Source organism: Varroa destructor, unplaced genomic scaffold (assembly GCF_002443255.2).
Source record: "Varroa destructor unplaced genomic scaffold, Vdes_3.0 BEIS01000005.1, whole genome shotgun sequence".
NCBI classification, from domain to species: domain Eukaryota; kingdom Metazoa; phylum Arthropoda; class Arachnida; order Mesostigmata; family Varroidae; genus Varroa; species Varroa destructor.
The window spans coordinates 30975088-31001793 of NW_019211458.1; the positions used below are offsets into that span (position 1 = coordinate 30975088).

At 46.5% G+C, this 26706-nt stretch overlaps 2 protein-coding genes across 8 annotated transcripts in view; one reads left to right on the plus strand and one right to left on the minus strand.

Moving 5' to 3' along the window:
* LOC111251533 (uncharacterized) overlaps positions 1-26706 on the minus strand; it is a 93095-nt gene that overhangs the window by 61051 nt on the left and 5338 nt on the right. The gene's annotated exons all lie outside the window — the stretch shown is intronic.
* Positions 11855-26706, plus strand: part of LOC111251532 (nucleolysin TIAR-like) — a 249310-nt gene continuing 234458 nt past the window's right edge. For 5 of the 6 annotated variants that reach the window (XM_086991128.1, XM_086991129.1, XM_022808177.2 and 2 more), the window contains exon 1: positions 11855-14493. In XM_086991128.1, coding sequence (XP_086847254.1) covers positions 14281-14493 — 213 coding nt within the window. In that variant the 5' untranslated portion in view covers positions 11855-14280. The other variant, XM_086991130.1, reaches the window with a different exon arrangement.

Sequence of the window (26706 nt, forward strand, 5' to 3'; positions counted from 1 at the left end):
TCTTGGTAACTCTGTCTGGTTCACGGAGCAAAGAAAAGCATGGACCCCCCCCCCCCCCCCCCAAACACTCCGAGACCGCTGCCCGCCGACTGATTGGTTGGCATGTAAGGAAGAGAGGGGAAATAGATTGGGAAACCGGCAAACTGGCAAGCCTCTTTGATCGTAACACCAGTAGTGTTCGCTGGCTGCCTTGCCACTACGGGTCCGGTTCAAGAACTGGAGCCGCTCGTGGCTGCCGAGATGGCCACACCGTTTGCAGACCATCCGGCAGCCGAGTCTATAGCCCACTTTTGATGGTAGCGGCGGAAGTCTGTAGTATTTTGCTACTGGTGCTACGTTATGACCGCTGGCTCAACTGGACTTGCTTAGACGGCCGGTCTACTGCCCCAACGCCACTTTTACAGTTAGCACCGCCGATGCCACCCACAATTCATGGCTTGTCGTGCCCGAATCTGCTGCCTTACCCCGCTTTATGGCTCCATGCTTATTATTATTGTATCTGGTCCAGCGCTGGCTGCTGCTGTGTTTCTCTGTTCCCACAAAATACATACTGACTATCCACATTGCTACATAACTATACTCAGTCAAACGCTCACGCCAACAGATCCCCAGCAGCAGAAGCAGAGGCAGCCAGACGGACAGACGTTCGGTTGGCTGCCCCAGCCCATAGTTGTTAGCTTGGCCCCAACGCACTCGTTTGCCCCTGGCTCGTTTGTTGTCGGGCTAGGTAAGAAGAACAGGAGTGGATACAGAAAGGGCCCAGGCGCGCGTCCGTTCCGCCTGTGCTCTCGGGAAAGAGGAAGCAGCGTGGGAGGTCGGTTGGCAGCCTCTGATTTCCCTGTCTGAACGAATGCCCCGACTGGTGCATAAGTGAGCTTCCAGCGAGCCCCTTTCAGGAGTCCAGCAGCGGTACTCCAGTGGCGGCACCCGTTCGGTCGGTGTTTCTGATAGGAACTACGATGCCAAGCACCGCTCGCAGTATTATTACGCTAGTACAACTACTCCTAACGTAGCAGAAAAATTAGGTAAACCAACCCCAAGATACTGGAGGATGGCACTGTCTGGTGGGTGATGGCGACTCAACGAGTAATGGTTAGGGGACTAGCCACATATGGGTAGGAATGGTATGAGCTTCCCGAAAAAGTGTGCGACGCAAGACGTTGCTTAGTTGGTCCGCCGCGCTAGCGGGCTCAGGCAGGGCGGCAGGAAGCTTTTGCTGCCTAGTGAAGCGGCCTTACAGCAGCCAGTGCTGGCTAACTCAGTCAGCAGTTGACCCCCCATACTGTTCGTCTGCGGTTGCCTTGTAAACGTTACCCGTCTCTCAGTAACAGTAAGAGTATGGGTTTTGGCTGCTATGGACGGATAAACCAGTGAGCGTTGTCGGCTCGCCCGCCAGTCTTTGACGTTTTCTCTATCTCTTCTGTCTTGCTTTCTCTGTGTAAGATTGTTTGTATACGCAGGACCGCACAGGCCTGCTGAAGATGGAAACGAGGACGTTCAGGGGCAAAGCGACGGGGGCGTAAAGAAGGCACCCTCTCTGGCCGCTAACCGGGGCAGGCTCCATTTGTGAATGCTTTCGCGCGACGTAGCCTAATTCAATTTATCCTCGACCAGTCCCTCGTTCGGTTGGTCCATCGGGCGAAGCTTGTACTTCTCTTCGTCGTGGTTGTCCTGGTCGTGGTGACGGCGGCGGCGGCGGCAGCGGCAATAGCAATGGCCGCTTGCGAGGGGGTGGACAGAGCAGGCGAAAAGGAAGTCATCCAGAGCGTCGTGGCGCATGAGTTCGCTTGCCTGCTAGTCCACTCCGGCACAAGGAGCAATAGACTCTGGAGGGACCCTGTGGCCTGCTCCTCTGGAATACTCAACCGAGCGTTAGGCTGCCTGGGTAGTGGCTGGTTCTGTGTTTCCCGAGAGTCCTAAAGCCATCCCTGGGGGACGAGTAATCAGACCGTATTCCACTAGCAAGCATGAGCAGAGAGGAATGTAGAGAGTCTAACCATGTTATGTTCATGTATCGCAGGCCAGTGCCAGTTAGTGAGGAGTTTGGGAGCACGACCTTCCCTTTTCTTCCATTTTATCTTTCTTCTATGCGAATTCCAATGCTCATTTCCAAAAGGCCAATATGACTGACACTGCTTCAGACAGTAACCATAACGGATACAGAAGGCAGTTGAATGTCTCGTAAGGAGTGTTTAGGTGAACCGGAAGGTCGTCACTTTTTTCCTAAGCATGTATGTAGCTGGCGAAATACACAGACTCAGAGGTGGATTTAAGGCTATACAAGAAAATAAGTGAAATCGTTATAATTAGGAGACTCGTGAGAAAAGGGCTATAAACTATTTGAGTGAGTTGAATATATATAAAAAAAAGTGTTTGCATTAGCGCCCACTAAAAATGGCAACACATGCACAACGTGTCAGCCATCGGTGGGCATTTACCTACCTTCACTACACCCTGGGCTTGGACTACCTCTTGATACGATGCGTTAATGCATATCCACGATCGGCGCCTATATCGTTGGCACAGTTAATGACACGGATCGACACAGATGAGGCTCCTACCAACAAACACACCATGTCGTTCCTGTTGTCGTGAGAGGAGGATTGCGCTAAATAAAACGACCTTTAGCTTACGGGGTAGAACGGATAAAAGGAAAGACAAAACAAAAACTAGGTGATCTATCTATCCTTTACAGTGAACGACTGCTGCGGTAGTACCGGCTTTCTGTTACGCTTCATGCGCATTATAATATGTGGATAATATGTAGAAAGTGTTCGCTTATTGAGTCGGTGTGCCAAGGTGCCTAGGCCACTGCCTTCCACTCTCTTCTGGGCTCTCCTCAAAGATATAATGGAATGTGGGGCTGATGACGGTTGGTTGGTTTCTACCTAAAGGACTGCTTTGCAGTCCACGTGAATAAGACGACCGGCGAGAACAGAAGGGTAACGGGCATCAACGGACTACCGTCAGGCAACCGTTAAATCCAACGTGGCAACTAAAAATGACCCATCTATGGGCACCTTATGGTCCATCCATTGTATTGTATATTCGCTCCGACTTCACTATTTGAAGACAAGCGAACGCCTGAATGCCCTTAGCCTTTGGTTAGTTGGCCACTACGAACTTGCGAACAGTGCTGTCTCTGCATTGGGTTTCCCATTTGGTCCTTCCTGGCGTCGTGCCTCCCAGACACCTGTGTTACCAGTCGTGCGGTATCTGGAATGCGTTGGCTGGCCTATCGCGATCGGTAGGTGTTTACGTGGTTGCCGGTTGCTGCCTGTCTTTACCTCGCTACTGTGATCCGTACGTGTGGGCGCGTACAGAGAGTTTAGGCCGTGTGGAATCCCTTAGGTTTCCGTCGCACTGTAATGGCCATATGTCTGTAGGTCTGTCTATGTAAGTGAGTGTATATACGACGCGGGCAACGAGCGGGAGCTCGTTCGTAGTGCACGCAATCAGGGTCACGAGGTGGTCGTAATTGAGCCCGAGGACAGGTCTTGCCACAAGTCTCGCCAACATTCTCCTGTAGCACCCAGAAGATGTGTCGGCTCCACACCCCCTCATTCCAAGTGTGTAGCTAGCGACTAGGTGACGGATAAAGGGGAATAGTTGGAAAGAATACGGAGTAGGACATCGATGGTAGGTGACCATCGGGTTAGTAGTGTGCCTAGCTAGTTGGCTGTCTGGCGAACAGTTTGAGGCTGTATGACTGCCTCTTCCCCTATTTAGTTTGCCTGGCCAGGCGAACTGTCTAGCACCACCCGTTCCAACGGTGTCCTTTAACCAGCTTGTCTTAATGGGGAAACTTATTACGGAAGGCAATTGACGTACCTGGGAAGGCAGGCCGTAAGAAAAGGGATGCAGCTATGAGACAGGGGAGCCAAGTAGGCTGATTTGGATGCAGACGAGGAACGGGTAGTTGCGGACTGGTGCCTAATAGTAGCAGTGGTAGTAGCGGCACAAAGGACGAACGCAGCTTTGTCCGGTTTGGGTGACCTGCGTAGCTTGTTTGTACCAACGGGCACCCAGGAGAGGCAGGAAGCTTAGAGAGGCAACCAACATAGAACCAATGAGGGTCGAGACGAGGATACAGGCCTTAGTTGGTGCCACTGGGGGCGACAGAAAGGGCTGACCGGTAGGGTTAACTGGAAGACAGACAACCTGAGGCCTAAAGGCACGATACAGTAGGTGGCAATCCAGCACATAAGCAGCAGGTACGTAGATGGCTGGCTATAATCGTGATTAGAGGCGGATGAGCTTTCTATCTGGGTGGGGTAGCAATATAACGATAATGCGAGAAGATGACAACTCCTTCGTCTTTCGGTTTGCTGCGGCTATGAGGATTCTCGCGAGTTCCTGTTCTCCACACATTTGGAGAGTTGTCTTTAGAAGAAAAAGAATAACGGCTAAAAAAAACTCCACTACTATCGGTGAATAGCTACGGCCGAATACATTCGCGCTAAATACATGCATACCCGTTTAATGTCGGCAACAAATAAGAATTAAGGCGGACGGAAAGGTGGCACCGGTTATGGTAGAGGGCATAACAGCTGCGCCCTTAGCTGTCATTATCTTTTTCCATTCTTAGTTAGTTAGTTAATTAATTATTTCCAGGTTCAAAGGCCAAACCTGCGATTTGTTGTCCGCGCCCGTTTAATCTCCTCATTCCATTAGCCCTCTACGAGAAGCCCTAGAATAACGTGCCAGCTGGGTCGGCGGTAAACCGTTCTTATTTGCTGGTCTGGAATGTAATGGCTAGTAACAAACATTTTGAGTTGAAGTGCTCTTGATTCCTATATATATAACACGATGATGTCTGCAGCCCTCGATGAACGTTGCTGATTCGTTGATCAAGCGTAAACGTAAAAAGGAGCGAGCCTCCCAAAAGTTGCGCTATAGAATGAAACAAGGGTAGGTAAAAAAAAAAAAAGAGAGAAGGAAAAGGATAGCGTAAGAAAGAGATGTGGGCTAAAGCTGTTAGCGAATCCTAATCCCTGCCGCACCATCCTATCCATAATCTCTTTCTGATCCAACATAACCCCAGCCCAGAGCCTAACACAGGCGGCCTGGGCGACCACACCACCTGCAATATGCTCTCGCGGCATCGCCGCCGTAGTCGTTCATGCATGGGGCTATCGACATTCGTCAGCTACGAGCGACCAGGCCTCGCAGCAAACGATTGCGCTTACACGCACCCATACCCATACACACGATGCCGAGGAACACTTTTACAGGAAAGGGTCTCCCGCAACTCGCCTGTCGTCCAAGTGAGCTAACCGAGGCCCTGGGCTGCTTTGGGCTCTGGTACTGATCTATTTTGTACGCGAAGCTGAGTGCCGCATCGCTGCTACTACCGGCCTGTTTCTTCCGTTATACCAGGAACAGCAATCGCCGCAGTCACCGTCGAACACCGCTGCTGCAACTGTCTGTTGCTGCTGCTACTACTGCTGTCCGACTCTCAGATCTCGCTTACGTTCGCTTACTCACCCATCCGGCGTAGCTATTCGGTCGTTTGCCCACTTTCTTCTCCGAGGCTTCTTTTTCTTCGTTTTTATCGATGAACGCGACGTGCCGTTCCACTGAGACAAGGCCAAGCAATTGAACGTACTGCTTTTTACGCCACACGGCGGTACTGAAAGGAGGAGAGAAGGCATGCCATAGGCAGACAGAGCAACTTCCTAGCCGCATTGGCGATACTCAAAGAAGACCGCGATTGGTGGTAGGCGCCACGTCTGTAGAAGCGACGATAGAAGGTTAAAGAAACCGTTCGATATTCCCTTCAAAAAGGTAGTGTAGGACGCTGAAGAAAGCTTGCATTGTTGGCGGCGTAGCGTTGGGTGATTTCACCGTTCAACAACGATAGCTATCTAGAACAGAAGACAGACACGCACGGGGCGCTGAAGACAACCGAACGGAGATAGGAGATGGCAAAAACAAATGACAAATCCAAAATATTAAATTCGATCTATTAATAATTTTTACGATTAAGGCGTTAATGTTTGGCTAAATTAACAGGTGAAATCGGCATTCTCCTACAATTCCCGTTCTTAAGCCGCTATGATTGTTTCAGGGAAATGGTAACAGCGGCTACCGCTACAGCTTGAGACGGTCCTGGTACCACGTGATTAGTACTTCATGTAGTGATAATAATCATAATTAGTACGGGTAATTGTTTTCTCGGGCTTCATAGGGTGTTTCATGTAGGACTCAGTACAATGCTGACTCCGTGATGGCAGTTCACATTGTGACCCTATTCAGCTTTTCTAGTTATATAGAAAAATAAACATACATAACCCTAAAAGGTCCTTGGATGTATAATATCACATATTGAGTTGGCAGCATACAAAAATATTCCATATATTTATCGATACTGTCAAGCAACGTCTACCGATTCTTTTGCTGTTACGCAGCCCGTTCAAAGCGTCCCCGTAATGATCTAGTAATAGCTCTAGAAGTGAGCTAGGGATTCGCTATAATCAGAGCTTAAAACGACGCACAGACATTGGTTCCACAACAGTGGTTCACGGCAGTACCAGATGTGAAGCTTGGAATATTGTTAGCGCATGGAAAACGATGCCCGAGAAAAGGAAGACATTTCAAGGGAAGAGCTGTTGCCTAAGCATTCTTTGCACAGGAAGCGTTCCTATCAAGTAAGATTAGCACAACGTATAAATAAAAGGATCAATAGCGGTACTATCTAACATTTACGAAGTTTAACGTACCCTAATGAACTGATGGCTGAGCTGAAAATTGTTGTAGACGGCATTTTGAACGAAGAAAAGTTGTCTCCCATCATTCATTTAGCAGTGCTACAAAACTGCTTACTAATATCTTGCATTATATGTGTACGAACCTGTTGTTATCAGATCTTACTGTTTTTCTTAAGCTTTCTAACAGGGTGATTCGTGCCTGAGGATTTTAAAACTTTTCTTTGCTCTTCATGCACAGCTTATCGGTGGAGAGAGACTTGAGTTCCAAGGTTCTTATGGCGATTATATGTATTTGGCTTTACTTTTTAAAAATAATGAGCCTTTTTGACACTGTCACAAAATTCATTCCGTCTCGTTAATGCAACAAACAAGAGTTTTGACAAGAGTTCTGTTGACTGCACGCGCCTACCCTATTTACGTTTTTTTCAATAAACATATTTATAAACTGGCTATAGCCGATAAACTTTTACTTCATCACTATTCATTGACCGAACATCACTAGCCGTCTCTGCAGACGGTTGTGTGAGGTACGAAATGTTTTATCGGGATGATGCTTTTCTCACTCAATTAATAGCTTGTTTATTTTGCAGTTAAGATTAGCTTCTTACGTCTATGTGTTACATTTTTAACATAGGACACGAGGAAGTTCGAAGCGACAACAAGGCCATATCTATCGGCAACAAGGCTATATTTATCTGCCATTTTTGATTTATTCATATGTAAACAAACATAGATCGATGACTATTGCAATGTAGTGAAGTGCTAGATTAGAAGCCATTATTTGAAACTAATGTACTGATGCCTTCAAGTGGAGGCACGGCAAACTTCAGTTGAAATCATCACAGTTTACCTTAACTGTAGAATAGTATATGCATACCGAGATACGTTGAGTGAAATTTTCAGTTTAATGCAACAGTCGAGAATAAAAGCAAAATAGCTGATCCCATACCGGATACTTGAAATTCTCCGAGCTTGATTGTATACGATCAGGTCACGATATTCCGAAAAATTCTATAGCCCTTCCATAGGGAATTAACTGTGTGAACTGGTCACGAAACTATTTTGCGCGTCGAATCACGAAAAAAAGCTGTTAATTTCGAAATCTAGTACCCTTAGTACCATGACCTTTACGGTGCCCAGTTATTTACAAAATTCATGCATTTAAGGTTTATATCGTGTTACGACGTAGGGTTTCTTCCTATTAGATGTGGAAACTACTCTGTCTATATACGATATATACGTATATCTAATACTTTGTGTCAGAGACACCAAAGCTCTTGTTCAAACCTTGAAAATGTGCACCCGGTACGTTCACTGTACCTTATAGCCATACTAAAGTACTATATACTCTACTTTCCTACGCTAGCTGTGACATACTGTGCAACGCAGGCGTGTCTCGACCTTCACGTCCGAATTTGCTAACTTTCTTAAGTATTACCGCAGACGGTTGGCCCGTTTTTCCGCGAAACGAAGCGTGTCGGCGTTTGGTTTCGAGGCAAACCCCCCTAGTTGGCGTATTGCAACAGCTCAATGGCAGTCGAACTTTGAACTTGACGTTCGACGCCTTATTTTTCTATCTTCGCCAAGTGTTATCTGGCACACTCGGGGCCATGTGCACGTTTACCTTGACGCGTACTCTCGCGTATTTTATCTCGCGCTCAAATGTTGCTAAATGCGCTAGTTATATCTGTTGGACTAACGAGGATTCGTGGTCGATATATTGCGCAATCTTTGTTACGGTTTATGTTGCGAGCCCGAGAGTACCACATCGATTGCTTCTGAAACGCGCGCGACATGGTACCCGCCACTGTTATAGCTTGCTGCAAATCACCTCGGCTCGCCTTCATGGCGGAGCTAGTAGGGACGCAAGATTCACTACCATCAGAAATTTGTCTTAAATTAAAATTTAGTAATGCTTCCATACCATTTGAGTTCTTACCTCCACCTAACTGCACAGTTACCTCTACCTAGAGTAAACATCGTTGTACTACTTGTCCGTAGTATGTTCGATATTCATCCCCGCAGCGTCACAGTTATTTTCGCTTATTCCATTGGACGTGTAAAGGCTAAAAAATGTTAGCTCTTAGAAGAAAAAATATCTTGGAATGACAACTCGGTCTCGTCGCTTTGAGACCTGCTGCCACGCGCCGGCCGTTCCATATTATCACCCGTCGTTTATGTCCTTATTTTTTCTCATCTTCAAAAATTAAGGGCAAACAGGCTCAGGACTTACTTCTATTCTTCTGTTCCCATTATCCTACTGCTCAGCTGCAACTACTATGCGCTGATGGTCTGAGGTAACCCCGCACCTTACGCAATCTTTCGCTTCTATTCTTTGCTCTTTTCCCTGTGCCCATCTTTATTTCTTTTAATATGTATCCCCATTTTTTGGGCAGCAGCAGCGACAAAAGAGGAGGAAAAGATGGAAAAAAATTGCTCCTACTGTTTCGGCACTACCGTCGCTACCACTTCAGTCGCCCTTTGGCACTTTGTTGTGCCAACATCCGCAGCGGGCACAACGGCACTGTGGGACTACTTACTCGTGGTAGTCCTGACGCTCGCAGTGACGCCAGTGATGGTGGTGCTGGCAAGCTGGTGACTTCGCCATTCGGGCAGATCAGAGCCAGTACGAACGAAAAGCGACCGGTGGCAAGGGCGGCGATCAAGGAAAAAAGAACTAACGAAGAAAGAGTGCTATAGTAGATAGGGGGGACAGAAATGGGGAAAATGGAAGAATTACAGAAGCGCTTTGTGCTGTGCCCTCTGCAGCCTTTACCGTTGCTTCTTCCTGCCAACCTTCCGGTGTTCATCGTCATTGTCGTATTGTGTGGAACAGGACAGCAGGAGAAAACGAGACGAAGAGGGCTTTTTCTTCTTTTGGCCTATTTCTTTTTACACCTTCCCCCTCTCCCTCTTTTTCTTTCTTGCATTACCTCATGAGCTTAGCGGCTCCGGCGTCGTTTCCCACTCTAGGTCTGGTACCGCAGTCACCCAACCAGTCAGTTCAGCAGCAGTCTTAGTACTATCTCTGTCTTTCTAGTAGTCTCTTTCTCTCACTTTCTTTGCCCTTGTCTACATTCTCGCCCCGAAGTGGGTATTTCCGAACCCTTTCGCCCCCTTTCCGTAGAACCTCTAACCCTTCTATACATCACAGCCTTCTTACGTTTTTCTACCTAGATCGTCTTCATCCCATAAGGCCTCGCCTAAGCATCGTTCGCCACGAGCCCCTCGTACTGTCGCTGGAGAAGTGCCTGTAATTCGCCATCAACGATCTAACCTCTTAAGCCTCCCTTTCCCGCTTTTTCGTGCTGACCCATAGGCTCAGGCCCCTTAAAGGACATTCGACGCGCATCATAGTTTTTTTTTAGCGCCGTTACCTGGTCCCCTCTTGATAGCGAGACCCGGATTTGACCAGTGTTTGGCTGTGTGTTACTCAGGTTCGCTGTATTGGACTGATGTCACGGATACGGATAGATGGCAAGCGGCAAAGCCGTTCGTCGAAAAAACGCTAGCTATTCCCTTCAGAGCAGCGTCGGCCGCAGTAGTCGCAGCTAGAACTTTCGTGATTCCTCGACCCGGTTGCTTCTCTCACCCCATCGGTTCTATGTCCTCCATCCTATGCGGATGAATTAACTCCATGGTGTGTTCAGCCGACGGTCAGTAGCCAATGGCGAATCTCATGCGAGTGAGGCCGACATCGTTCTCATTCATCCAATGCTCATTATAGTTGCAGCAGTAGTAATGGTTGAAGTAACAATCAATGATCTTCGTCTTCTAGCTACTAATATTACAGGATGATTGCTGTAGATGGAAATGGGCGTACTCAATATAGTATCCCCACAATGGTATATACAAATAACAGACGTCGAAGCAGCCTATGAAAAACAAATCTCTGCCGTTATCGGAACGACGTTATTATTGTTCGTGTCGTTTTTATTTCAATACGTTACGATCTCTCGCTTGCACAACTCAATAACGATGTACGGAAGGGCGAGCGCAGTCTTTTAATGGCTGTCGAGTAGAGTTCAGTTTATTTTGTGGACGTACGCATAGTTATAGACGTGCCCTGTATGGCTTATGGCTAGAAATGTTTTGGCCTAGGCCGCCCATAAATATGTAGAAATTTGCTGGAGTTTGGCATTAGGACAGCGGCGGAAGCTGTACTGCCGTTAGCGTCGCAGCTCACAAATTTGCATTGGTCTGTGTTTGCGTTCGTAACAAGGCTTCGCTACCGCTATTCTATACGGCACTGTGAAGTGGTCTGCTTCTATTTCATTCTCCCACAATAGCCACTGGACCAATGGCATGTAGGGTCGGTCGAGACAGTAGCTGTTATTATAGCTGCAGGGGTAAAAAAGAGGTAATGCAGGTACAACTAAGTATTATTCGTTCTTCCTGCTTTGTCCAGCTTTTTCGTTAACTATCTTCCTTGCTATTTTGTCGTAGAAACCGCTCTGTAAAAAGTTTTGCGAGTCCAGTAGATAGGCCCGACCGGTGCTGAACACTGAAGTCATCGTTGGATGGATTTGCTTAAAGAATACACAGGGCCATGAAGATGGGAGTCTGGGTGTGGAATGATAGGTCAATGGAGCTCGGTGCAACACTGCCCACAGCCGACACCCCCAAGCGACCGACTGTGTACATTTGCCGGTTTCAGCTTGTCTCGCTGTGTCAGCGTGCCTGTTTGTCTCTCAGACTCTTTCAATTCAGATGGGCGCACGTTACTGTCCATTCGTCAGGACGGCAAACTACCTAGGTAGTTCTAAAAAGGTTGCTTGCACCTAGTGCTTGCTGGCTTGTGTCAGTGAGCCTGCTGGTGGAGCTGTCGCTGGTCCTGAGGTGTGCGTTCTTCTGGCAGCGCTTTCTCTCGCATTGTCGATCTGAGACGGGTCGGTCGGGAGCTGCTAGAGCCTCGGAATTCGACTTGGGACAGGACCTGTCCGGAGTCCGCTACTCCGCACAGAATGGTCCCGATAAGAGGTACCAAAGCCCTGTGCTCCGCTCAGTTCCTCACCGACCCGCCACCGCTCCACTCTGACGATGCTCCGTAGTACAACGTTCCCTTCCTCCGCCCCCCACAGTGGCGCCCTCTGGCAGCGCTTTCGGTAGCCAGCGTGCGCTAGTATCATCTGTTCAGACCACGAGGAAGCCAGGCCGGTTCAGCAACGAGCCTGCTCCCGAGCTCCCGAGGCCAACTGCCAACTGACCTCTTCCGAGTCCAAATATTCTTTCTCGTTACATTATTAATAGTAACATAACAAATACTACAAATTATTCGTAATTCTACAATCACTAATCGTTCGATTCCACTCTAGTCTACCACAGCACCCACATACTTTTTTCAACTTCAGCGTCTTCTATAGTACCTTCTGCAAAACGTTCGTTAACCCAGCGTTCATTAGCGTCCCTCGTGCAATCAACAATTGTGTTTCCAACCGCAGCCAACAGCCAGCCAGCCAGCCAGTCAGCCAGTAAGTCACCACCAATCTCGTGCATGCCTATCGCGTTGTCATCGACCTTACGCGAACCATTGCCCATATGCACGGCGTCGTTATCTCTTGCCAAGTCGCGAAAAAATTCTTTGCTCGGAACGAAACGATTCGTATACGGTTGTTCGTTGGTGTGACGCTTCAACGCGTAAATGCTCGATTATCGGTTTTCGTTGTACGGTTCTTGGTGCGTCATGTTTCTGTCAAGCGTATATTAGAGAAATCAACAGCAGTAACAAAAGTGATACATCTAGAACGCCCCCTTCTCCCGATCGGCTGAAACAGTGGAAATCCAGTGAAGCGCACGAATGCTCATCTTGCAGGCTTATGATAAGCGACAGACCGAAATATACCTGAGCAGTACCCCATCACTAGGCCAAGTGACAACAACTCGAAGTGGAGCGTTTTTCAGTGAATTGTCAGCTGGTTATTACCGTTTATGAGCTCTTTGGCCAGGACGCACGTTATTGCTTCACCGTCATCGTCATCGTGTGTCTCGAATCTACCTCCACTCGGTCACGCAAAGAATCAAGTCTGTGAGTGTGTTTCTTTCATATTTTCACCAAGTACGCGCCGTACAACTATTCCGTTGTTGAGCGTCTGATTATACGCCATATTTCATATCCGCGCTTGGCCTTGCCCTATTCGTGTCTACATCCATAGCCCGCAAGCGTGCAGTCTCCCTGCAGTATCTCGAACATCGAGTAAAGGTACCGCTATTTCTATCTACATATAGCAACAAGCTTGTTCAAACTAATTCGCTCAAGCCTTCGATTCCGTCAATGCAGCAGGTGCTGAGCGGCGGATTGCGGTTAGAAATCGTTGACGTCAAGTGGCTCCCGGCGCCGTTTGTCTGCCAATGATAATCAGCTCTCGCCCCAGCGCCCAACCGCTATCGCACAGTAACAGCTCTACCCCCTTCTATAATTCGCCATCAGCGATCGACCGACTTGCTTACAGTTATCTCTCGTGCTGGTGATCTCGTGCCCTCCGAAAGATCAGAGCTCGCTTTATCAATTGTTATTCGTGTGCCACTCTATCAAATACGTTGTGCAGGTGCATCCAGAGTAACTTGTTCTTGCTGTGCGACTACGACGCAGTGTTATTCATCCCATCATCAAATTTACCTGCCTATCCATCTGTGTGTGCCGTATCTAATATTGTCTTCGTTTCGGCCACACACGAAACAGGAAGTCATCAAACGTCAGCACCAATCATTACCAAGCTTTTCCCTTATCGAGTGCTTCGAATGCCGCCATTCGACGACTGCTGATCGCTACTTTTCATCAATCCGTATTGAAAAACAACGCCGTCACCAAAAACTCTTCTACAAGGTTCAGCCTGTACCCGCTAACCCGGTTCAACGCGTAGATTGAAATCGAGTAGTCTGTCCACCGCTGCTGCTGTTGCTACTGCTTTCGCCATTCGATTGTTGCTGCACGTTTATCGTGCGTTTATCTCATGCTAACCACAATTACAAGTAGGTGTTACACATAAAATTATTATCGACTTCGTTTCGTTGAACAAACGCAACTGCCGTCAGCTGGACAACCTGTAGCTGCCGGTAGATTCAAAAACCACAGATTACAGGGAGCGCGCCACGGCGTTGTGGGCTGTTTTCAGCATCTGACGTATACGATCGTCGACTGCATTGCGAAGAAAAAGTCAACCTAGTGCTTTCCTACAACAACTATAAAAATTGCCTCTTTTTATTCAAACGGACAGTCTTACGTACGCTAACGCCCAGTCGACCAGCTGTTCGTATACAGTGAAACAGATCGATCAATATCGGCATAGTGAAGATCCAACCAGTTCGCTTTGTTAACAGCTACCCGAATTCTTTTACTGGGATCTTCGTCTGAGGAACGTCCTGTTGGCTCGAAGTTGCCTCGCTTCTGTGCTGTTATATCATCATCATCATCATCACCATCACCATCATCATCACGAAATTCGAGTAATAGCAGCAGCGGCACAAGGACCAACAGCGAGAGCTACAATACCGAAAAGCCTCGTTGCTGAAGTGGCAGCAGCCATCAGCGAGCTCAAATCGTGTTTTTACATCGAGTGAGCGTGTGAAGTAGATGATACTATCTTCGAGCGGCGAGATGTTCGTCAACGGAGCCGCCGCCGTCATGAATCCGCTCGGACTACACCTCGGCCTGCCAGGGGCTGCCTCAACGCCGCATCTTTCGCAGGCGGCAGCTCTGACAGCCGCGTTGCGCAGCTCGCAGCCCAACGGAATATCAGCGCTGGCCATCGCACCGGCTCCAACTGAAATCGTGCCCCTTTTACAGGTAGGTGGATTATGCAATGGTGAGGTTAATGGTGACTGTGCTGATAATACAGTGGGGATGGGTGATGATGAGGGCGATGGCTTTGAGACGGTTTCAGCATACAGAGCAAACTTACGTACAGACACACAGAAACACAGGTATACAGACAAACGCGCGTATTCCGCACATGAACACTCGAGGAAGATAGATGGCGTCAAACGTCCACAACCCACAGTAAATGTGCATATGCAATACATGTGCGCCAACAGTGTGTTCAGAAAGTGCAAGTTTAACATGTCTATATGGCGCCGTTCAGTTTCACTTTAAACTTTACAGTTCTAGACTTTACAACCTACACACTTCGTCTCTTTTATACTTCTCTCGCCGTTTACGTTTGCGTTCGCGTTTCCGTTTGTTGCGACTGCTTCATGCACGTTTTTCATCATGGCGGTGGTAGCAGTCAATGGCGGCTGTCCCCAGTAGGCTTCAGCAGTCGTAGTTAGTAACTGTGCTGTGCCAACGCCAATAAGCTGATTACTTCCACGCCGCACGTTGCTCTCATTCATGCGATGCATCGCGAGTCCTTCCCTCGTCCCCGCACCTTCGCCCGATTTCCCCCAGCCCCCAGCTAAATACAGCGAACCGCATCAGTCGCCATGGCCGGTAGCCAGTGGCGGCAGCTAGATATGTCAGAACTCGTGTTTATATCTATGGCGGCGGACTATGTCTTGCCCCGCATCGCCGCGTCCCCGAAAGAATACAATGAATGGTACGAGCTGCTTTTCACAAGTAACGCCGACGCGCTATGTTGCGTCTTGTACGTTCAACGCAAAGCCTAGTCCGCCCGACGTGCGCTTTGCCGGCCGAGATCTGTCGTTCCATGCAGCTCCATCAACAACAGCATACACATTTTTATCCATTACGAAGTCAGATTTTATTTCGTCCTGCGAAAGAGAAGAAAGCCCACGTGTAAGAGAGGAAGAAAGATTCGAAACGAATGGCAGCAATACGACGGGCATAAATACGAACTGCAGCCTGATCTATCGTTAAATACACAGAACGCTGTTACTGTAAGCCGCGGCCACCACCCATAGACCCAGAGCTAAGGAAAAAAAGAAGATTCGAAAAAAAGATCGAAGGGAATAAAGAGAGTACAAACCGTGACATCGAAGACAACGCGGAAAAGCAAAAAGCCAATTGGGCCATGCGCCAACATCGACGGCGTCGAGCGGCGTCTGACGGTCGATGCAGAGGAGAAAAGATGGACAGAAAGAAATGGCGCTCGCAGGTGAAGGTGCGAGCTCTGGGAGAGTCCATAGCGTTCATTACATTGCTCTTCTGTCCGCTGCGTTGGGATGGCAGAAGGGCGTAAGAGGAGACTGTCAAATTGGAAAGTACGAATGGAATAGCCCTATTAAAGCAAAGGGTTGCGTTGTTCACTGGCTAGCCACAGCGTGTGAACCCAGCAATAGAATGCAAAAAGAGCGTCGGTGATGAAAGCTGTTTTCTTGACTGTGACAACTACACGTGAGGGAAAACAGAACAGAAATGAAAAAGGGACAACTGCTGGGTTCGATGTGAAGAGCTTTTGTCAAGTTAACTTCTTTTAGTTAACTTTTGAACGCTTTAGGATTACCTAGAACGTAGAGGTATGTGCCGAAACGTCGAGACAACTGCATTGAAAAGTAAATCCATTTGAAATAAACTCATACAGCACGATCGGAAACGTTCGAGTCTGTTCGACGTTCAGAGCCTAGGTTCGATAATACAACAAGTTGATCGAAAGCATACATGAACAAGACATGAAGAAGTTCGAAGTAATGATGCAGACCCCGTTCGCGTGTAAAGACGTCAGCTGCATGTGTAAGATCGTAAACAATTCAGCTGTACTTCAAAACTTAAGCAAAGCTTACGCTAAAATGCTGCATTACTTTCAGGCTATGTACGTTATTCTAAATTAGATAATACAGCACGAAAATAGAACAAATCGTACTCCATCGGCTCCAGAAGTGCTACACGTGTACAGCAGTTGCGCTTACGGAACAGCCAACATAGAACTGCTATACGATCCGGGGTCGTCCACTTACCTGATTATGCATCAAAGGGAACGTTTCTTCTCGTGTTCATCATCATTCCGATCCGCAATGGCTATAACGACGATAGCAGCCATGAAAGACCTTAAAAACGTAAACACGTTCGGCTAGCTAAAGTATGGTGTGTCTTTTCACCTATTCCATAGTGCACTGACAGAGACCAGTGTGTATGCACTATAAACATTCAATTCAATCGACTGCTTTATTAAACCCTATTACAGTAATTGTTGGCGCCTAAACGACTGCTGAAACTACATAGTGTTGATACGGCGTACGATACCATGGCGCACGAATCTAGTCTCTACTCTAGGAACTTGTCGTCAGTGTTGCTGACGTTGATTAACCTTAACGGAGTCATAGAGAGAAAAGATGGCCGTCTGTTTGATACGAAGAAGCTCTTAACTGCAAATTAAAACTTCGTTTAACTGAAGACCACGGGAATGCGACAGTTTTTCTCCAAACAAAAGCGTCGACCTGTTTATACCGGTTGAACAGTACGCTACGAATGGAGCTAGGCAGTAACTACCTGATATATATCGCACGCAAATGTCGTTGTCGACGTAGCCGAGCGACGTAACAACTGTGTGTGTGTCTGTGCACGTCTTCGTATGGCCAACGGGGAAGGAATTTAGTTGTCCTATGGTGAACCTTGCCAACATGTGTGCTTTTCGAGTGGGATAAAAGTGAACGGAAACCTGCCTTTTTGGTTTCATACTATGGTAGCAAATATTTTCATTCGTGTCATTTATACGGGAACCTTCTGTGATTATCAGGACGGCGACTAATGAACACGGTGATAGTAGTCAACCGATACTTCATTTTCGCTCTATAATTCTCTGCATTCATTTTATCAGGCAGCCGTATACAACTCGAAGTCGGGGGCAATCTGCATCGATCCACAGACAAACCTCAGTGGACTGTCTTTTCACTCCGTACAATTTCCCTCTCGTTACAACACTGATAACAGCAGCAGCAGCAGCAACAACAACAACAACAACAATATGATACACACCAGCAGTCGCCATGCAATAAACAATGACCCCGACCTAGTACGGCTAGCCAGCCAGTAGACTGCCCGACCCAAACCGTCTTCTGTTTATCCGACCGAAGGGAAACGGAAACCAGCTCGCTCGTCCTGGTCGCACCCCACCGCTGATCCACCGTCGATCGCTGCCTGTCTCTTCAGACGGCTCCACACGTTTCTGCTGGCCCTATGCAAATAGCACCACAGGACATTTCCGCCCAGGCTTGACCGATATGGGAAAACTGTTTGATTGTCTTTCAAGTGGGCGGTTGTTGCTTCCGGCGTAACAGGCTGGATACGAAGGGCCGTTCCGACGGCAAACGGCTCTGAACGCGCCTGAACCAACGAAGGAACAGAATGGCCATCTCCTGTTTTCATCTCCTTTCTTTTTTCTATTGTCTTGCCATGCAACCAAGCGTCTAACTGACCCGACTGCCAGGCGGGCTGCTCGGCTGAAAGGCGGCGGACTAAATGACTAGGTACGATACCGACTGCAATAGGACCGACCCCTTTATTCTGTGCCATTGATAACAAGTTGTTTGATGTGCTTCAATTCATGATTAAAAACAATTCAACTGAGGCAGGCAGAAAAAGGTCACTGATACGAGCGAACTAATGCTCGTCCACGTGCATACGAATACGATTTGAACAAAGGAAATCGATGCCCGTTGGTCAGAACGCCTTGAACGTTCACACACATTCGATTAACTTTGTTCATTGCTAAACGAATACAAGAAACGGGTATGTGCATTGTAGAAAAAGCGTATAAATTATCTATGTATTCACGCGAAATCAATATAGAACGGTGGGATTCAGAGGCGTCGGTGCGTTGTAGAGACCTATGAGAAAAGAGTATGGTGTTTGCTAATAACGGATAAGACCCTCAAGTGGAAACGGGTACGTTTTGATATCTAAATTCAGGACTCACTAATTAACGGGAAGCGATGTTCCGGAACGTGATTCAAATTATGGCGCCATTTCCAGCTTGTAATGTATGTAAGCAGACAACATTGCCGTTATGAGTGTACAAGTTGCATGTTAGTAGATATTTATTTTATGATTTCTTTATTTTGGATTTTATGATGGAGTGATGTACTAGACTATCGACGAAAAATATAGAACTTAAAAAATGACCATGTGGTAAATTTATTAATGATTTATATATAAATATTATAGCTATTGTTTTGTTAAAGGCACTCTTCAACTTAATGTATGGACAATGCGCTACTATTATCGCGTTCCCAACTGTATAAAATATAGACACTCTTACGTGACAATTTTTATTCCCTTTATTATTCGAACATTGAATATCATGAACATAAAAAGATCTTGTACGATACGGATCGACCCTGTATATTATATCATCTGAGTCCGAGGCTATGTGAAGTGTTGATGGCTGTTAATTAATAAATAAGATCAGTCGTTATGATTTTAGTTACCAGCGATAACCATTGATCCTTTGTGCAGAAGTTTTTCATCTTGGCGTGATTACCGCTAAATTATGAGATCGGTATCTAGGAAATGTGCTCAGGAAACAGCTGAACTTCCACTGATTCAACCGTATTTTACAGAACGTAGTCCTTCGAAATCCTCAATAACGTTTATATATTGGCGAACTGCTCAACTCGATAAAGCAATCGCAGGTATGTTGCGATCAAAATGGCTTAAAAAAAAAAAGTCAAATGAGCCCTACTCTATTCTGCCAATTTCCTTAACTTGTAACGCATTTACAAAAACATACAGACAACGTTTCATACGCGCCCTTTTGAGCCACAGTCGATCATGCGTGACGATGCACGTTAACTCTACATGGTATTCCTCGTTGGAGTCATTGGTTCAGTATTGCACCTCTATTCATCTTACAATCGAGGGAAGCTTCCCGTACGAGAGCCCGTACGACTATTCATGTAACGCTATGAGAACTGCCAGAGTATTTGCCATCTCCTATATTACATCTTGTCAGTTACGAAAGAGTGAGTTAGTTCACTTCACATAATACCCCGCTGCGATTAATCAGATCAGAGAGCCGGATTCCCGGAGGCAAACTGGACGGGTTAAGTATGACGTTTCTAGCAACAATCGCTTTTCTCCATTGCCCCACAAAGCAGAGCTATATAGAGTTATTTGTAGTATTCTTAGATTCGAAAGTTACCTCCACCGCTGCCGCATTTGTCTTGCACCCGTTAACGCGTGCCTGTTCGCTCTGCGAACACTGGCAATAGATACGAAGCGAGAGATGAGCTCGCCGTGCCCTGTCTCGATAAGCCTTATGCTATAGCTTTGATGTGCGGTGGCTGAGAACTCCCGGGGGTAGTTGGAAACGCCACAACTCTATTTGGGGTACGGCGTTACGGGTGAGGTGGAGCCACCTCAGCACAGAATAGATTTAGAGATTTTATTAGACTGGCGTCAGCGGTGGTTTTAGAAAGTATATAGCAACCGCGCTTGCAGCAGCGGGATGTGCGAATACTTTGGAAGAAACGTCGCTGCACCGTACGCCCCGTCTTTGAGCCTCTTAGGCATAGCCGCGGTAGCGGCCATTCTGCCTCACCCTGCGTCATACCCCACAGACTAAGCGAGGCGTCGACTTGTTCGTTATGCTCTACAGGAGACGTAGAGAGAGATAGAGAGAGAGAGAGAGAGAAAGAGGAGAGAGAGAAAGATATCTCTTAAAGGTGGAGGCGAGGAGGCAATGAAAAGACGACGGCCAATGTTAGGGATGCTGATAGCTGAGGATTTGAAAAAGGAAGATACGTTGGCGGACGATAGAAAGTGGATAGCCATCGTTTCTGCCATTCCTCTCCAAGATTCTGCCTAGTTCGCATTGTCTTCCGACGAGTTGCAGGAACGCTACCAGCAGCTCACCGTGAATATTTAACGACAACAAGGACAGACTAAAGCCAATATTGCGACAGAGTAACAGCAAACGAAGGGCAAGTTGGACGAGCAAACTGCAACGACCAAGCTTGTCTGGTGCCAACACGATGGTCGTTGGCCGTTTAGGTACTGTAACGCCCAATGCCTTGCCTACATAGAACTGCTGACTACCGCGCAACTCCATAATATCGATGGCATTAGCGGGAGAACAAGAACAGCTGCAGTACCCCGACGTACCACGGTGCTGAGCCAGTTTTTATTCGTAGTGCTACGAGTAACCGACGTGTCCTAAGAGAGGCTAGAATCGCTGATAGACGTCAAGATTAGTACGCGCGGTTACGTTATTAGGTTTCAGCTGGCTTGGCAGCTGTACACTGATAGGCAGTTGGATTTTTGTCCGCCCATTTGTAACAATGCGACGACAACGACGACGAAGCTGAATTTTTCCAGCGTGCACTCAGTGATGAATGGCGACCAGAACAGCAACGAATAAGAGTGGGGACGCGTAACAACAAAAAGGGGAAAGAGGTCGAAAGGCAAAAAGATGAGGATCAGAATGAAACCTATTGACTTTGTCATTGTTGGCTTCAGGCGACCGGAAAAGATACACTAAACAAAAAGTAGAGAAACAATAAGGAGCGCTCTCCTTCTTGATACACTAATGTAAACACTGTGAGCCACGGTTTTTCCTTATGAAACGTAGTACGGTAAACGCTGAGCGATAAAAAGGCCCTGCAATTTGCGTGGAGTTACCAAGTGCTAAAGCAAGGAAACAGTAAACAACTATTGATTGCTTCGAGAACGATTTTTCCTTGCTTTCTTTTACCAATGCTTGAAGTCTGTCGGTATATAACTGGGAGCTTTTTAGCAGTTATAAAAAAGTGCCTATAAAGAAGATCTGTTTTCGTAGAATATATACAGAGAGACCTGTCGAAACAGCGAATGTCGCGCGCTATTTGGGCAAATCAACGTGTAAATATGTGACGTACCGTGAGCAAATACATAAACGCATATCTCTGCGTTTAGCATTAGCCTAGATTAGCCTGGTAAGAGACGCCGGGAACAACTGGACAAAATTCATCGAATGCGTCCATTTTGTAAAGGATCTTCGTCGTGCGGGTAAAAGTAAACCATTTGATTAGTATGGCCGAGGGCCTTAGGGTTAAACTTGAAAATGTTTGGCGGGAAAAGCGAGGCGAGATAGAAAAACCGGCCTAATCTCCATAATCTCTTATTCAGTTCGAGTGCGTACGCAGGCGGCAGAAACGCTCTGTAGGATGTGGATTAGTCACGGCGTGAAAGTGACAACTAAAAAAGAACCGTATGACTAGGATTTGTGTGCGCCATCGTTGCGTTAATTGAGGAACACGCTTCTCGAAAAGCCCTTCGCCCAGTAATTTCCGCGATTTGACGAAAGCATAGATATACATAAGGGATTGTAATTCGTAGACGATTTCGGCTGCTATACTACACACATAAAAATGTGCCTACGATCACAGGTTGTCCGTGCCCTGGAGATTCATATGTATTTGTATGCTAGAGAGAGTCGATTGTCAATTCCATGATCCAATTTAACCGTTGCGAAGTGGAAGGACGTCTTAAAAGTGATCGATGCGTCCTACCAATGGTGGGAAAACTGCTATGGACATTTTGGTGAGCTAGAAAGTATGCGTCCTCGAGACCCGCGAACGGTAGTTTTAAAACGTTAGGCGCCCGAGTGTGTATACCCGTAGCTCCACGGGGCAGATGTTCAAGTTGCTAATGAAGAGTGAACAGTGTTTTCAACATGTACGATGTTTATTGTGTTTGCTGGTCTGGTGAACAAAAAAGAAAAGTCATTTCTGAGAATCCGAATTTGTAGCTTTAAAATTCATTTCCTTCAATGTTTTTGAAGTTATTTACATTAACGTGAGCCCGATCTGCATCTGGTGTCCATGCGTATTTGCTTTATTGCCATCTACTGGCGGGAAAATGGCCCATTGTTATTTTGGCATGATCCTTTTATGGAGCATTCACGGGCGGATCTTCCCCCCCCCCCCCAAACAAACAAACAAACAAAAAACGAAACCATTCTTCCTAAAACTGTTTATATTCTAGGTAAACGATCATCCACTTTTAAATGTTTATGCTTTTTGGCATAGGAAGATCTACTCTTCAACACTTTATTCATCATCACGTGGCAGGGATATATTGGAACACGTTTTAGCGAGTTGTTCGTTATAGCGGGCATGCATTCGTATTGGTACCTAAAAAAAAAACGTAGACCAGAGTCCCTGTTTTATATTGCGATACTTTGTGATATTACCAGTAGTTAAGAAACGTCAATAGTGTTTGCGATCCTAGAGAGAGTCAAATGTGTGGAACAAAGCAACAGGTCGGTTAAAGCACTGCGTCTGTATATTTAAATTTGTAGATCCGGACCCTGCACACATTAAGCAAAGCAAAAGGTGCTCATCAAGGTAAAGTATGAAATACATGAGATTGATAATTCATCATTTCTGTTCGATTTGGTCAGTATTTGAGCTAAATATGGCTGTCGTCATCTGACTATCTCGGCCAGCTGCTTCGTTTTCAAGGGCAAGTCACGTCCATAAGGCCATTTTTATAGATGCTATGCTGCCATTTGTTGTAGGGGTTGTATTTCACGCGTTCAGACAAAGAGCGCGCAGGCCATCATCGCCACCATATGCAAAAAAGACAAAAATATTCATACGTATAAATCTATGCCTATGTGTTTTTCGTATTCTAACGTGAAAGAAATATGGGCAACGCGCTATAAATATCTGCCTTTGTAAGACTCGTACAGCTGTGAATTCATGATAGAGATTCAACCGTTTACATAACAGTTTACCTCATTTTACCTCGTGTCGTTGGTGTCCGCTTTCTTAATAGCGGACCCCATTTTCGATTGCATTGTTATTATTGCCTACTGTGTTCTCCGCACGGAAGCTCCGGGTTGGACAAATGCACAAAATAATACTAGAAAAAAAGCGGTAAGAAGATAACGTATAACAGCCAGCACTCGTCGGATGCTTGACATTGCGTCGTTTGTCTCCGCGACTGCCCGTGACTGATTAAAGGTAACCCTGGCCGGCCTCGGATACCGCTTGCGCGTTCGACGAATCAGCTGCCCCGACAAGCGAAAATATAGCGCGCCTAACAAAACAGGACGGCGCGCATTTATCTGTTACCCGTGGTCAGTCGGCAAGAGCCTTAGCCTCGGCAGGAGTATGCCGACTAGTGAAAACCGGCCTTGACCCCTAGCCTGGAATACACATATTTGACGTGGATACGAAACGCCAAAGACGAATCATATTTATCGCTTTAGTTGATGCTGGCGGCAGCGGTTGGCATATTGCAATCCACAGTTGCGCTTTCATATGTTGGCGGAACCAGCCGTAATACTCGTATCGGTCGTCATGGAGATATAATACAATATAAGCTTGGTCTAGTAATCTGCCGCACGGTAACGATGTACTTGTTAGCTTATTCTGTATCTGTTGATACCGTTCGCCACGGGACAGTGACAACAAAGCTATTCGAAAAGTCAACAGGGGTCCCAACGGGCGATTCGAACGAGCAGCCGAAGGAAGGAAAGACGAATCTTGGTGTTCTTGGACGACGACTTCTCGTGGATGTGACAGTATCGATTTTTTCCAGGACACTTGGCTTCTCGGCGGACACGCCGATAGGCTGACAGCGACTTGCCTATAAGTAGTAGGACACGATCCTACTGCGATCTGTTCGTGCCGTCGCGGATGGATTCTGCGTGAACTGACTAAGTGGCAATAGCAGAGGCGGAAATGGGAAATGAAGGGGACAGGGGAAGCGGCCTCCCTTTGAGGTGCTTTGCTAGAAAACAGCGGGACGTTGTTGCCGTTGCAGTTCCATGCCGACGATCCCTTAATGTTCGGTCGGTCACAGCATGCGAAACTATCATGATATCCGATGAATGTTGTTGCTTGTCGCTTCGTAAGGCAATAAATGGAAGCATGCAAAAATGCAGACCTTAATTTGAACGCTGCCACATATCTGCTATCGTATTCATGATATTCCTCACCGGCTGCTCCTATAGTTGGTTCACTAGCGTGATGTAGCGGTGCCCGCTTTTTAGCAGTCAACTTGTTCCCGAGTGTCCAGAAAGGCTTGAAGGCTTCGACTGGTCTATTTTGATTCGATGCGACGCATTAGCCAGCATGTTCGTTCTGTTTCCAGCTGTTGTCTCGTACCGGCGATAGAGCAGTATTTCTGCCTCTCTAGTTTCATTTCTCTGCTTCTTCTTTTCCCAGCAAAAGAATTTGACGCTCACGTCCATTGGGTCGTGATAAATTGTTGTTATGTGACCGCTATCAATATAGGATGTAGCTAGTATATAAGACAGTGAGCTAAGGGGGCTATATAAGTTTCGTGTCACGAAGTCACAAATATACCCGGTCCGCTTGACTCACAAGATTTCCAAGTCCGAGCGAGACGTCTGCCTCTTCGTGTTGGCTAGTGTTTATGTTAGGCATAGCATGCTTGCGGTGCATCGCCTGCACAGCAGTGAGATGCCCCTTAATGTCCTACTCTGCCTATAATTGGCTAATTTGCTGCCAGTAGATTAGGCGTTCCTCATCCTATTCATGACGGTTACCACCAAATCATCACAGTTAATACGAAAGATTTCCGTCCTGCCTCTCATGATGTTATCAATGAAGCCATTTGAATGACTACCGTAGACATTGTTGCAATTTAGCTATATACGAACGCTATAACATCGTCTTGAGGATTCTATTAGGATGCCTTCAATACAAATGTGTTACACGTATATTAGAATCAGCTAGATATAGCATGCTACTTTGGTAAATGTTAAATGACATCCTCCTATCTGTGAATAAATTTGTCTACGCCCGTTACATGTACGAATAGTAAATCCAAGCCTAGACTAACTATCTTTCAGGGAAGAGCCTGTGCGTATTCGGGGCATGCTAAATGGGACCATGAGTTGGATTTATAGGATAGGTTGCTTAGAAATGAATGTTTTGTTTCATGCTCGAATGGTGCTACGTAAAAAATGTGAGCTAACGAAAATGTGTTACACTTGATCCTGTGTCTAACTGAGTGTATCCTGCAAACTTTCGAAACGTTGAAACGTCCTAATCCGGCTGAGTCGGACATATCTTGGCCAAAGTTCATTTTACCTTGCAAATATGTTCCTTCCTCTAAGCGTCCACAAATAATAACCATTAGATCATTTAGATGCCGGTACTCACTCATTTACAAATACATTAGCTTGTTTTTTTAAGCGCGCATGAAAAATACACGTATGTACAAGTAGAATAGTACAAGCCTTTTTGTCCCCCAAACGTTTCTATAGAACTCGTGCTTTTTATCCATACTAAGTACATGTTGATAGAATGCGTAAAAGAACGTCGACATAAATACTGATGATATGTATCCAATAAAGGCGAGCCTACACAGAACCCTCAAAAACTACTCCGGAAAAAATGTCGGCATATCGCGTGCGCTCGCTGTTATGTTAATGTTTCAGTAAATAATTGCTAGACGTAGATAAAGGCAGATGTAGTACACGTACAATGTATTTGCAATGCAGACATGGCTAGTCTTGCTGGTATGACTGATAGCAGGACGATTCGTGATCGTTAGTGTTACTAAAAATTTTTTAGGCCAGATGTTGCAAAGCAAATCGCCAGGAAGCCGCGGTGGCAACAGCAGCATGGGAAAAGGTACACCAACAATGGTGCTTCGAAGACTGCCGACAAACAAATTGCAAAAGGCAGATGGCACACCAGGCTAAGGCGGGTGTTCTTGTCAGCACCGTCGAAAAAAAGTTCGGTGGAAAATAAGTTCAATGATTTAAGTTGCCGTAATGACAGCGTTCAGCGTTATTAGCGCCCGTCAACCTTGCCGCTCCTATCCCTCCCGTCACCTCCTTTTCCCCGTTTACTCTCCGGAAAAAATGACGACCAATGATGGCAGGTTGCCTTCTTGTCACCTTGTTATGGTGGCGTCCCATACGATTCGGCTGTACAAAAACCATGAATAGGATAGGATAGGCTAGCGTAGCGTGCGACTTACGTTGAAAAATATGCTTCATATCCAATAATATATGTATTAATCACTATTTATAAGGCTACTTCATGTGACAGACATCCTTCGCTTCCGTCACCAGAGGGTAATGTGTTTCTTTACACACAAGTATATTCGACTGCAACAAGGCTTAGTGACAAATTACGGACG